Source organism: Pan troglodytes, chromosome X (assembly GCF_028858775.2).
Source record: "Pan troglodytes isolate AG18354 chromosome X, NHGRI_mPanTro3-v2.0_pri, whole genome shotgun sequence".
Taxonomy (NCBI): Eukaryota; Metazoa; Chordata; class Mammalia; order Primates; family Hominidae; genus Pan; species Pan troglodytes.
In genome coordinates this window covers 127095967-127109311 of record NC_072421.2, presented here as the reverse complement: position 1 = coordinate 127109311, position 13345 = coordinate 127095967, and the positions used below count along the sequence as shown (strand labels likewise).

The following is a 13345-nucleotide window of genomic DNA, read 5'->3' as shown; positions in this document are numbered from 1 at the left end:
CCAATCAAGGATTGGAGCACCAAGTTTCCTAAAAACAACCCTGCAAGAGCTTATTCTTAATTTGCACGGTACCTGCAGGCACATTATCTCACTTAATCCCATAACAACTTTGAAGTGGATAGAGCAGAGATTATCACCTCCATGAACCCCAGTAAGTTTAGGTGATGATGGCAAGGCCCTACAGCAAATGAGGGTGGAGACTAGAAGCCAGGTGTTTCTCCTCCTGGTTAGAAAATGCTTTCCATCCAGGCATGGTGGCTAACGCCTGTAATCCCAACACTTTGGGAGGCCGAGGCGGGTGGATCATCTGAGGTCAGGAGTTCGAGACCAGCCTGACCAACATGGTGAAACCCCGTCTCTACTAAAAATACAAAATTAGTCGGGCATGGTGGCGCATGCCTGTAATCCCAGCTACTCAGGAGGCTGAGGCAGGAGAATCGCTTGAACCCTGGAGGCGGAGGTTGCAGTGAGCTGAGATAGGGTATTGCACTCCAGCTTGAGCGACAGAGCAAAACTCGGTCTCAAAAAAAAAAAAAAAAAAAAAAAAAAGAAGAAAGAAAGAAAAAAGAAAAAAAGAAAAAGAAAAGAGAAAGAAAGCAAACTCTTTCCAGGGGAACGGTGAAGGGAGAATGGTCTCCTGCTACCCATGTCTGCTACTCATATCCTGGGTCTCAAGGATGAAGAGGGGTGCCATGCTTCACATGCTTTTTTTTTACTTGAGTGTGGTTAATGGGCCATAGGCTATTAATGAGAACCTTATTTTATTCCCTTCCTGCTACCTGAATTTAGGCAGTAAAGATGTTTTTGAAAATTTCATTTATATATTCAAAATTATGTATTGAGTACCAGTCATGTCGCAGGTACTGTTCTAGGTCTGGGGACACAGCTGTGAACAAAGCAAAGATCCCTCCCTTGTGGAGGTAACCCTTCTGGTGGAGAGAGACTGATAATAAATACATTGTGTATATATAGGAGTTTTGCAACATTTCAAAGATATTTTAAATATGCCATGGTCTCTCATGTCTTTTATGGCACACACGCACCCTGTCCAATGTATCTTTTGTGTAAATCTGGACTTAACACTTCAAGCAAACTGCCTGGCTTGCTGAAAGGTGGAGACACCTTTCGATTCAGTCTTTTAATATGTGTTGAGTGCCACCTATGTGCAGAGCAAGATATTGGGGACTTTGGAGAGATCCAGAAGAGTGAGAAGACAGTATCCTACCTTAGGGGGTTCCCAGTCCAATGAGGGAAGCAGCCCCATGCCTTGGGAGCTCCCAAGCTATAGAAGCAGCTAACAATCTAGTCTGGAAAGGCAAACAACTTCAGGACCCGCTTCTAAAGCGGAATCCCAAGTACACGCAAAATGAATCCAGCCTTGACTGTGTGGAGTTGGGTAAACCACCTGCCTCTTACGTTGATGGGGAACTAGAATGAGGACAGCTCCAGGGAACAAGAAAGGGGAGACCATAGGAGCTGTCCCATGTCCCAACAGTGGGGAGGAGCTGAGGGGCGGCCCCTGCTGGATTAGTGTTATCCTGAGAAGGCTTCTGGATGCGATGGGATTTGAGGTGCTGCTGCAAAGAATGAATTGCTCACGGAAGGGTGGGGTGGGGGCATTCCAGGTAGAGGGTGCCTCCTGGGGGATGCAGGGAACATGAGGGGCCTGGGCAATTAATCAAGCCTTGGGCACAAGCCTAGGCAGTCACCCCCAATTCAAAGCCAGTTGAAAATGCAGAGGAGAGAGGAGGGCCAGTGTTTGGGTGTCTTGACCAAACCCTTGAAGCTGGCCAGCGGCAAGGGCAAGGACCAGGGTCAGGGTCAGAGGTAGAGGGCGTGAGTGAAGGCAACCCAGACTGAGTCCTTCCCTAAGCGCCCAGGTTTCCTGACAGCTGTTAAGGAAGCAAGGTGAGAAAGGGTTAAGTGTGCCCCTCCACCGCCCCAAATGCTTCCTGTGTTTGAAATCCTTCAGGTCTCTGCAAACCCTCTGGCCCCCGGCCAGGCGGGCATTGTCCGGGGAGCGGTTGTAGGTTGTCAGAGAGGCCGCGCAGCCTTTGTTGTAGGGCCACCTCGGGGTTCCCTCTCGCGCTCACGCTCGGGCTGGGGCTGCAGAGTGCGTGCCTGGAGGGGGGCGGTGCGGGAGGCTCGCTCCCTCTCCCTCTTCCTGCCCCCCCTCTAGCCCTCCCGATGACCACATGACCAAGTGGGCTCGCGGCCAAGCCACAAGCTACAAAATGCAGCCCCTGGAGTGAGCGGGGAGCATTCTCGCTGGCAGCCGGAGTCACGGGCAGTTGCAGCCGCGGCCGAGCAGCCAGCCGCTAAGAAAGAGCTCGCCGCTGCCGCTCCCGGAGCCGCCGAGGCCAGCTTCGCGGCGCTGCCCCGCGGCGGGAGAGGAGGCTGCAGAAGAGCGGAGGCGGCCGGCGGGAGCAGCGGGGCTCAGCGCGCACACTCAGCGGCCCGGGAGCCTCCCGAGCTCCGCGCCCGCACGCGCCAGCCGCGGCTCGCGCCTTTCTTGGCCTCCGGGCGCCCGACCTCTCCTCCCCCGCGCCGGCTCGCCGGGGCCGCGGCGGCCCAAGGAGCAGCATGAATCTGCGGCTCTGCGTGCAGGCGCTCCTGCTGCTCTGGCTCTCCTTGACCGCGGTGTGTGGAGGTGAGTGCGCGCCCTCCCGCTCGCCCGGGCTGCAGCCGGCGTGCTCCTTTCCCTCCGCCCTATTCGCACTCTCCCCGCCTCCCGGGGAGCCCGGCGCGAGCCGTGCAGTAGCAGCCACGCGCCGGCCAGCGCCAGGCAGCAGATTGACAGGGCGCCCCGAGCCATGGGGCGGCTGGCCACAAGGACTGCTTCTTTTGCGGGGCTCAACTCGGCCTTTGGCATCACCTGCCCGTCACCTTGTCCCTCCTAACCGTCGCTCGCAGTCCCAGGAGCTCAGGACCACAGGTGTGCGCCGCGTGTCCCACGCCCTGCACCCCGCGTGGTAGAGGTGGAGGCGGGGGACATGCCCGCTCCCTCGTGGATCGATGGAAGGAACTGACCAGAGTCGAGTGGGCTGGGCTCCCATGTTGAACGTCTTCTGGTCCCTGAAGGCTGGGAGCCTCCCGCCAGTCCAGGGGCGCGGTAAACCGGGGATGATGTGCCAACATGCAGACGTGACACTTGTTGCATAGGCAGGAGTGCGCGGAGGGGGTGGCGGCATGGAGCCCAGCTGTTGCTCCTTTCGGCCTGCATGTGTGAGCAGAGGCAGCCTCCCCCAGGCAGGGCCGGGCCCAGCCGGGCTGGGCTGGTCTTCTCCTCCCTAACCCCAAGGTCCTGGCTGGTCTCCTCCCCTGCACAGGATGCCCTCCCCATAGCCTCCATCCCACCCCCAGAGACTTGGTTCTCTTACATCCTGGCTCCAGCCTTCCTTTCTGTCCCAGGCACGGGCATGCTTCACCTTAGTCTCCCTGCCGCTAGGCACCAAAGGAGGAAGCACAGCACCTGACCCGACCCCTCCCTGCAGCTCAGGAAAGGGGAGTCCTTTTGCCCTCACCTGCCAATACTTGGCACTAGTGCCCATGTCCGCCCCTAGCCTGGTCCCCACCCACGCCCCAGCAGCCCCATCCCAGGCTGCCTGTCCTCTGTGTGTCAATGTCTCCTGGGGCTGCCAGCTCCCACCTCCAGCTGCCACAGTCCTATGATCTGGCTGTCATTGCTGCCTGCCTGGCACCACACAAGGGGAAGGCCAAGACCAGGTGGACTAACGCCAGGACCATGGCTGGAGTCACAGGGAGGTGGGAGCAGAAAGAAGGAGAAGGCAGGGCAGTGAGTTTCCTGGGGCAAGGGCACAGGGCCCTAAGTGGTTCCAAACCCTCCAGAACAGGAGGATGGCATGCAGCCCAGGAGCCTCTGAGGGGCCCAGCCAGCTCTGTCTGCCTCTCATCGCAGGCCACCTCCTTTCTCTGCTCTTGCTTTTTGGCCCTGCTGTGGCTCTGGGAACACTGCCTGGCTTCTCAGAAAGGTGCAGTGGTTGGGGCTGGCACCTCCTGCCTCCAGGTAGCTGGCCGGTGATTTCTCTATTCAAGACCTGAACACGAAGTGAGCCACCACCACAGTAAGAAGTGGGCAGGCTTTTCACACAGAAACTCCTGTCAGGCAGGTAACAGAGGGAGCAAAAGATACGAATGTAAGATACAAATGATACACCATACCAGCCTATCCTCAGGGAGCCTACCATCTGGTGTCATTGGCAAGGCACGACACTTGCACAATACCACCACAGGCAAATAGTCCAGGGTGGTGCCTTCAGGGAAGAAGAAGACTGGGTGCAGAGAGTGTTCCAGAGGAAGGTAGGGCTCCTGGATCTGCACACTTGGTGCTCCCCCCAGAGGCTGTGGGGAGACCCCTGGCCAATAGACAACCACTCAGACCCTCCTGGGTCCCAGCCATTGGGACAGTACTAGCAAAGGGGAGAGAGCTGGTTTCAAGGGAAGGGAAGTCAGCCAGGATGCCCGAACACCATGTGGCTGGTCCAGAGCCTGCCACTTCGTGCTTTAATTCCCCCGTCTTCATTAGGTCATCTGTCCACTGTGATTTGGATAAATTCGTTGCCCTCACATTTTGCTCAAGCCTCGTGCTGGAAACTTTCACGGCTCTCACTGACTTCTCTACTCCCTGACTTCTCTACTCCCTGACTTCTCCTGGAGCCAAGGAAGGGCATGTCCCTGGAGGTGGCCACCAGCCAAGGGTCCAGGTACACATGTCCTGCTCCCGCTGGCTCCTGTCCTGGGTTAGAAGCAGGAATCCCAGAACCACTTTGTCCTTGGCCCGGACTGGCATGCTGTCCCCAGCCAGAGTCCCCAGTCAAAGTTCCAGCCTGAAAACCACACTTCCTCCTCTCCACAGTCTGTCCTGACTTGAAATGTCCACCCCCGACCCCTCTCCACGCTGCCTCTCATCACCCTGCTACCACCACGTACACTCCTCCACTGCCTCCTGACCTGGGATACACTTTGCTCTTGTGAGTCTGAGAACTCCTGGGCCAGGGCCAAGTGTCCCTCGGTCTCTGAGCACCCCTCTTTTTCCCCTTCTCCTCCCCCTCCGCAGGCCCAGCTCAAAGCCTGCAGTCACAGTGGGAGTGTGAGGAGAGCCTACTGTACCCCTCCTGCTCAGGGAAGGGCATCTCTACTCCATCCCCAGTCCTCAGCACTAAGCACCCGTGTAACCTGAGCCAGGCCTCTCCTCGCAAAGAACTAAGGCAAGGGAAGCAGAGGGCCACCAGACAGAGCATGATGTATCCCAGGGCAGCAAAGCTGGCACTGGAGACAGCACAGGGCCCTGGAGAAGGCGACTGGGATGGGGGGCTGGGCAGACAAAGAGACACATGCAGGACCACAGAGCAGTGGAGGGGCATTGCCAGCAGGGTCCCCACCGGAGCATATGTTTGGGCTTTTAAAGTCATCACAAGACAGGCCAGACTGAGAGAGGAAAAACAGGTGCGTCATTCCTGATGAGACTGGCATGTTCCTGAAAAGTCGCAAGTACCTCTTTGTGCGTTGGCAGGGTTGGAGTTCAGATAGCATGAAAGTCAAATCCTGTCCTCCCCCTGACTGTGGTTCTCAGCGTGGAGATGTTGTAGCTTCGTGGCTGATGGCACTTCAGCAGGCAATGGCTCCAATCTCTCTAGGCTCGAGATTGTTTGGAGGATTGCTCCAGCCTCCTTTTACGTAGCAAATGAGCTGGAAGAAAATATTTAAGTGCATTAGGGCTGGCCTCCATTTCTAAAGGGGAATTCTTTGTACAGTCAAGACTTCTGCAGTGATGAGAATCAACAGCCTCTAATTTGTTCCTTTGGACAGCATAAAGCCAGGGTTTCAGATGTCAGCTTATCTGATGGTGAGCCAGACTCAGAATCAAAAGTAGGAAATAGGTGGGTGATGGGCTCAGAGTGCGGGAGGAGCCAGCAGATCTCGGTGATGCTGAGGACAATGAGTCCCCAACCCAATGGGAGGGATGCAAGAAGCCCGGGGCTGCTCTCCAGGGCCTGGCTGGGGGTTCAGTCAGCTCAGAGTGGTTCTTCTCTGCAGACCTAGAGTCTAGACATCTTCCTGGCCAGAGTCAGAGCCACCAACCCTGCTCCCCATCCTGACATATGGCCTCTAGCCCTCCCTTTCTGACTGCCAGACACTCACAATCTTGGGTGCTGAGCACCTGGAGATGATGCCCTCCCCCTCCTGGCACCGTGCTTCTCTTCTCCATGTCTGCCACCACCCTGAGCTACAATGGCCTGCACCACTGCCCCATCCCTTCTGCACCCCCAGCAGTCGAAGGTGCAGAGGTGAGAGCCAAGTGTTGACTTGGTTCACTTCACAAGGCCCCTAGGTCCTTCCCCTGCTCCTTATCAGCATCATTCAGATCCGCCCTCAGTGATCAGGGTGAGCCTTGTGGGGACCCCAGAACTCAAGGCAGAGGCTGAAGCAGCTGCAGTGGGGAGCTTAGTGAAGGTCTTTCCTTCCTTTCCCTCTCCAGCCCCAGGCCCCTCACAGATGGCGCCAAGAGGGTAGCTCTATGACAGACAGAAGCAGCCCCCTTGTTCCATCCATACTTACTGCTCCAAAGTGCTAAGATAATTCTTCTTTTAATTCTCATAGGTTATGAATTTAAGGGATAAGTTGGCATGGAAGTGTGGCTAGTTAACCAAATGACACAAGTCAACAGCGGGGTCCTCATGGGCCTGGCAATTTTTCTTGGGGAAAGAGGGAAGGAGGGTGCAGGCTTGGAGAATATGTGTTTATGTGTGTGTGTGTGGAGGGGGTGGGTATGTCTGGGTGTGAGTGGGGAGAACTGCAGGCTCAGAAGCCTGGGGGAAGAGGGCCCTAAGGCCAAACCCGCCCACTTTTGGCCCAAGAGGAGGCTGAACACTTGGAAATTGTGTGCAAGCAGAGGAGGACTCACAAAAACCAAGGAGCCAAGGAAGGAACAGAGCGTGGGGATGTTGGAGGCAGAGGCAGAGGGGAAGGGGGAGCTGCCAGGGGTATGATTGGGGTGTGAGCAGCCAATGGGAGGCTCTATGGAAACTGTGAGCAAGTGGTGGGAATTCCTGGGTAGATGGCAATGGGGCTCGAGGGACAGGGATCTAGATGCAGGCAAATCAGATGGTGTGCAGGAGGAGAGAGACTGTTATTCATTATCTCTGGCCTCAGATGCTGTATCTGCACAGGCCTGTACTGGACATTGCACAAGTACCCTGCCTGGCTGCCTCTTCCCCAGCACCACCTCATCTCCACACACTGCCTGCCACCACCAGCCAGGCTTGTCTTGGGGGTGGCAGCTCGGCTTCCCTGCATGGACTGCAGGCTTCACGAGAGTCGGCCTGCATGCCTTTTCCCTCACTGCACCCAAGGATACCCTGCACCACTTGGATTCCATTGTCAGGGCTCAGTCTGGTGTCAGGAGGCCTCTACTCTAAGCCTCCTGACAGATGTGGACAGATGTAAAGAGGAGCCCCAGAGTGCAGAATAGAAGCCAGCTGGGATTGAAATGGAAGGAATTTACATGAGACACAGGATGCAGGGTGTGATCTGGGAATTTCAGGAGGTAGGGCATTGGTGGGGAGGTACCAACTGCAACAGCCCACCCCCCTCCTGGTGCACAGACATGCTGCTGAAGGTGACCATTCTCTCATTTATTCATTCTCAAATATTCATGCAATATTTATTGGTCTCTAAATCTGGTCTCAGGTCTCTAAATCCGGTCACAGCATGAGGCAGGCTGAGTCAGAGACCTCTCCCCCTTAACCCCCCTGGCCCAGCCCCATCCACTGGGAGGACTTGGCGCCCTAGAGATGCCTAACCACCGATGAGACACCCAGGGGCGAGATATGAGCTCCCTAGTACTCACAAGTGGGTCATCCTGCATATCAAAGGATGTAGGAGTACAATGACGTGATGTTCGGGATTTGCTTTAAAATACTGCAGTCAAGGAAAATAGAAAAGGGATAACTAAAGCATATGTGACTCCATCTGGATAACTGTTGAATCTGGGTGATGGGTCCATGGCGGTGGGAGGGTCATTGTAATGTCATATGTCTGAAATGTTTGAAGTGTACCAGTTGCAGGGGTGCCATGGTGATTACTGCCTCCTGCCCCCCAGCCAAGTACAGGCGTGACACCCCAAAGTGCACACCCCCCAATGACGTTCCAAAGAAAGAACCCACTTGTGCCTGTCAGAAACATGATATAACTGTCAAAAGGACAGAAAGTCAGCTACATCAATGGCAAGATGTGAGTAGTAGGTTCCGTTTGTCCCAGGACGGTGCAGAAATGGCAAATTTTCCCTCAATATGAAAAAGAGAAACAAAGAAAATCTATGAGAAGTGCCACCACATGGACAGACCACCCCTCCCGCGGGCCTGTGGTCTGCAGCCCCTGCCCGTTTCCAACAACCTTCCTCACTAACAGGCTTTCTCCTTCCTGCAGGGTCCCTGATGCCGCTTCCCGATGGGAATGGGCTGGAAGACGGCAATGTCCGCCACCTGGTGCAGCCCAGAGGGTCAAGGAATGGGCCAGGGCCCTGGCAGGGAGGTCGGAGGAAATTCCGCCGCCAGCGGCCCCGCCTCTCCCATAAGGGACCCATGCCTTTCTGAAGCAGGTACTTGAGCCTCTGTTCAGTGGACAGTGCTAAAGCGGAGGGAGAAGGGCAGCCTAGAAGCCGGGTGACCCTGCCGCTCATCACTGGCCAGACACATCCATCAAGCAGTCCTGGGGGCTTAGAGCTGGCAAGAGAGCTTATGGGGCAGCTGTCTAGCCCCTTTATTTTACAGACGATCTCCTCGTCTGAGGCCTAGAGAGGGGCTTGATACTTGGAGCCAGTCTCCCTTCCACCCTGCTGCCTGGGGTTGGGGAGGCTGGCCTGCTTAGAGATTTGTAGACATCCTGGTGGACCTTAATGGCTGGGGAGGGGTGCCCAGGGCAAACCTACAGATGTCCAGTGTAGATTGTCGCCAGAGTTGGGGAAGGAGGCAGAGAGCTCTAGGGGCTCTCAGGCAGAGAACAAGAGGACAGTTGTGGCTGTGGTTGCCCGGAGCTGTGAGAAGGAGGGAAGAACCAAGGTGGCAGCAGAGAGAGGACAGCTGAAGCCTGCCCCTTCCCTGGTCTGCTGGCTGTCCCACTGCAGTGGGGACAGGCAGGCACCAACTCAGGGGCCTTGGGATTGAGGTTTGGGCTGAGTGGAGTTTGGGGGAAAGAGAAGGCGGTCTCCTCTCCTTTCCTGGGGAGTTCCTTTGGCCTAGCATATGTCCATGACTTCTCTCTTGTCATTTTTGTCTCCTTAGGACTGAAGGGGCCCCCAAGTGCCCACCCCCTGCGGTTGTGTCTCCTCCATAGATTGGTCTGCTTCTCTGGAGGCCTCACGTCCATTCAGCTCTCATCTCGCACCTGCTGTAGCCACCAGTGGGCCCAGCTCTTCTCACCTGCCTGCTTCCCCCAGTGGCGTGCTCCTGGCTGTAGTTTGGATGATTCCCGTTCTCTCACAAGAATCCGTCCAGTCCATCTTCCTGGCCCCTCCCTGGACTGGCTTTGGAGACCTAGCCCCAGAAAGCCTCCCTTCTTCTCCAGGTCCCCTCCGCCCTAGTCCCTGCCTGTCTCATCTAACGCCCCAAACCTTCACTTGGGCCTTCCTTCCTCATGTCTGCCCTGGGCGCGGGGTGGAAATGCTCCCTTCTGTGGGCTCCAGCAGATCCCTTGTTTTCCTGTCAGTTGGACCCCTCCCCCGGCCTCCAGGGAATAATGCAGAGAAAAGCAAGGAGAGACTCTAGTTAAGAGGTGCTGGCTGCGGGGATCCAGACAGGGCACATTGGGGGCATGGAAGTGTGGCGGGGGGAGCTCTGGTGAAGTGGGTGGAGCATCGGTGTTTGCTCAGTTAAGGGAGAGGTAGAGAGGGGCCCGTGAAGTCCTTTGTCACTTCTCTTGCCTTAGTGTGCCTCCCAATACTCCCTTCTTCCTCCCCCACACCCCGTCCCCAGCTAGCCCAAGCTCCAGGTCAGGAGGGGAGGGTGCTGGGCCTGACATGGCCATATACCCTCCCAGGAGTAAAAGCCAAGCAAGAGGTTGTTTTTGCCAAGAATCACAGAATATTAGAGCTGACAGGACCCTTGAAGATCACTTAGCCTTCTTAGGCAAACGCCTGCAAAACAGAAGCCTGGAGAGGGGAGTGACCTGCTCAGAGTCATTGCAGAGCCGGGATGGGGACCAGGTCTCCCATCTCCTACTTTATGACGCCCTCTTCCCTCTTGATGATGTCTTTTCAAAGCAAATGAAGTGCCTTTTCCCGAGGCTGGGGCTGGGGGTGGCTGGGAGGGGAAGGGAAGGGAGAGGCAAGCTGGCTGTGAACTGTCCTGTTGTGGGGCTGGAGCTGCTCCCACCTCCCTGACCTACCCCTGCTGCACCATTCCCCCAGCTGGGCTGGAAGGTTCCATAACTGGCCAGCTGCCCCCATAACTGGCAGCATTCCCGGACCCGGGGTACTCTAATAGGGGCGGCTCAGGCACTGAGACTACCGCTCAACCCCAGGGTGGTTTTCAGGAGTCCGAGGTAGCCTTCAATCACTGGACTCCATGGCCTTCCCTTCGTGTTGACCGGACCTTCCTTCTAGGGCTTTTCCTTTGGGGGAGGCGGAGAGGGGAGAAGAAGGAAGGGAAGGGCAGAAGGAAGGAGGGAAGAAAAGAAAGCAAAGGAAGAGAAGGAAGGAAAGAAAGATGGGAGGAAGTGCAGCAGGAATAGCACCCTCTCCCCGGGAGGCCCTAGCTTCCGTGAGGGGCCATCACCAGCCATTCCTTGGAGGGGGCTTTCTCCCCTTTTGCTTGAGCAGGGTTCCCAGGAGGGAGAAAGAGAAGACAAGAGCCTGATGCCCAACTTTGTGTGTGTGGGGACGGGGGAGTCAGGGCCCCCCAAGTCCCACAATAGCCCCAATGTTTGCCTATCCGCCTCCCCCAAGCCCCTTTACCTATGCTGCTGCTAACGCTGCTGCTGCTGCTGCTGCTTAAAGGCTCATGCTTGGAGTGGGGACTGGTCGGTGCCCAGAAAGTCTCTTCTGCCACTGACGCCCCCGTCAGGGATTGGGCCTTCTTTCCCCCTTCCTTTCTGTGTCTCCTGCCTCATCGGCCTGCCATGACCTGCAGCCAAGCCCAGCCCCGTGGGGAAGGGGAGAAAGTGGGGGATGGCTAAGAAAGCTGGGAGATAGGGAACAGAAGAGGGTAGTGGGTGGGCTGGGGGGGCTGCCTTATTTAAAGTGGTTGTTTATGATTCTTATACTAATTTATACAAAGATATTAAGGCCCTGTTCATTAAGAAATTGTTCCCTTCCCCTGTGTTCAATGTGTTTGTAAAGATTGTTCTGTGTAAATATGTCTTTATAATAAACAGTTAAAAGCTGACAGTTCGCCCTTACTCTTGGAGGTCATGTTCAGGAGGGGCATTCCTTTCCCCTGGGGGTCATGGGTGTCCCCATGCCCACATATTGCACGTGCAGGGAGGTAAGTGCCTGCATCCCAAATCGGTTCTAGGTCAACTGGCCTCAAACCGATTTGCCATGAGCTCACAAAATGAATCCCTATGCTTAATGACCAGGTCACATAAAATCCAGCCCACTTACAGGTTTTCTGGCATCCGTTTGGGTGTCCTAATTTTTTTGGCAGTGTCATTTGAAGAATTTTTTTAAAGCAGTTTATTTAAGAACATACTGATTAAATGCAGGATCGCTACTAAAAATTGTTTTGTATCCTTGGTGGGTGTCTTCTGCTATTTTATCTACTTTTGAACACTTTCAGGACTTTTTAGCCAGTTTGCCTTTCTTGAAAAATGTTATCTTTTCAGCAATAAATACATTTGATAATGACTTTGTTTGTATCATTTTATGTTTCACAAAGTAGAGTTGCTTGATGAATGAGATAGCCTGAAAAATAAAATGCAAAGAGTTCAATATAATTCTGCCCCATCTGTCTCACTTCACGTTTGTTGTCAAAATGCCAATATCTTGCAGAACAGAAGGGAACATTGTGTACATGCTAATTTGGTTAATAAACCCATTAGGTGCACACAGGAATACACAGTACAGAGCAAAACTCAGTGAGAAGCAGAGAGGAGGGATCAAAATGGGTTCATTTGATAAATCTCGTGGGAAATCCTATAGATTTGACAAGTATTTAGTGCTAAAAATATACAATTTTAAAGAAAGGGTCTTCAAACAAACTCCCTAAAAAATCATAAAAATGATCAATAGGAGAGAAAAATAGAAAAAGTCACCCACAAGCATACAAAACAATCGCATTATTGACAAAATGCTACAAGTTGTGATAGTGATTTAAAAATGCAATGTTACGGCTGGGAGCGGTGGCTCACACCTGTAATCCCAGCACTTTGGGAGGCCGAGGCAGGCGGATCACTTGAGGTCAGGAGTTTGAGACCAGCATGGCCAACATGGTGAAACTCCGTCTCTACTGAAAATACAAAAATTAGCTGGGTATGGTGGCAGGTGCCTGTAATCCCAGCTACTCGGGAGGTTGAGGCAGGAGAATTGCTTGAACACAGGATGTGAAGGTTGCAGTGAGCCGAGATCACACCACTGTACTCCAGCCTGGGTGACAGAGCCAGACTCCATCTCAAAAAAAAAAAAAAAGTGATGTTACATTGGAAGTGCCTCTTAGGAAAACTGGTGCAAAATGCCTTATTTTAAAATTACTAGTTTGACTTTTAGGCAAACAGGTGGAACTGGTTTTAAGCAGAGGTTTCAGGTGGACTGGCTTTATGCTGATTAGTCTGTTACCTGCCTAATCATCCCCAAAGTTCTAAATTCACGTGAAAGCAAGGAGAAGGGAGTGGGGCATGGGGCAGGACAACTTAATACTGACCCATAAGGGTACAGTGAATTAGATAAGTGAATCTAGAATCTGGTCTTCAAATTCCAGAATGCAAACTCTTTCTACAGTACTACAGAAGGTCCCCTAACTAGAAAGAAGAATTAGGTACAATTTGATATTCTTTTTTTTTTTTTTTTTTTCCGAGACACAGTCTTGCTCTGTCTCCCAGGCTGGAGGGAAGGTAGTGGCGCAATCTCGGCTCACTGCAACCTCCACCTCCTGGGTTCAAATGATTCTCCTGCCTCACCCTCCCAAGAAGCTGGGATTACATGCACCCATCACCATGCCTGGGTAATTTTTTGTATTTTTATTTATTTATTTATTTTTATTATTATTATTATTTTTAGTAGAGACAGGGTTTCACCAGGTTAGCCAGGCTAGTCTTGAACTCCTGACCCGAAGTAATCCACCTGCCTTGGCTTCCCAAAGTGCTGGGATTACAAGCATGAGCCACCATGCCC

The 13345-nt window shown here is 53.9% G+C and overlaps 1 protein-coding gene across 1 annotated transcript; it reads left to right on the top strand.

The window, feature by feature from the left end:
• The first annotated feature begins 2257 nt into the window (after positions 1-2257).
• APLN (apelin) lies at positions 2258-11863 on the top strand. The gene is made up of 3 exons (XM_016944056.4): positions 2258-2650; positions 8449-8620; positions 9303-11863. Exons 1-2 carry the CDS (start codon positions 2584-2586, stop codon positions 8613-8615), a joined length of 234 nt encoding a protein of 77 aa, XP_016799545.1. The 5' UTR covers positions 2258-2583; the 3' UTR covers positions 8616-8620; positions 9303-11863.
• Positions 11864-13345: the final 1482 nt, after the last annotated feature.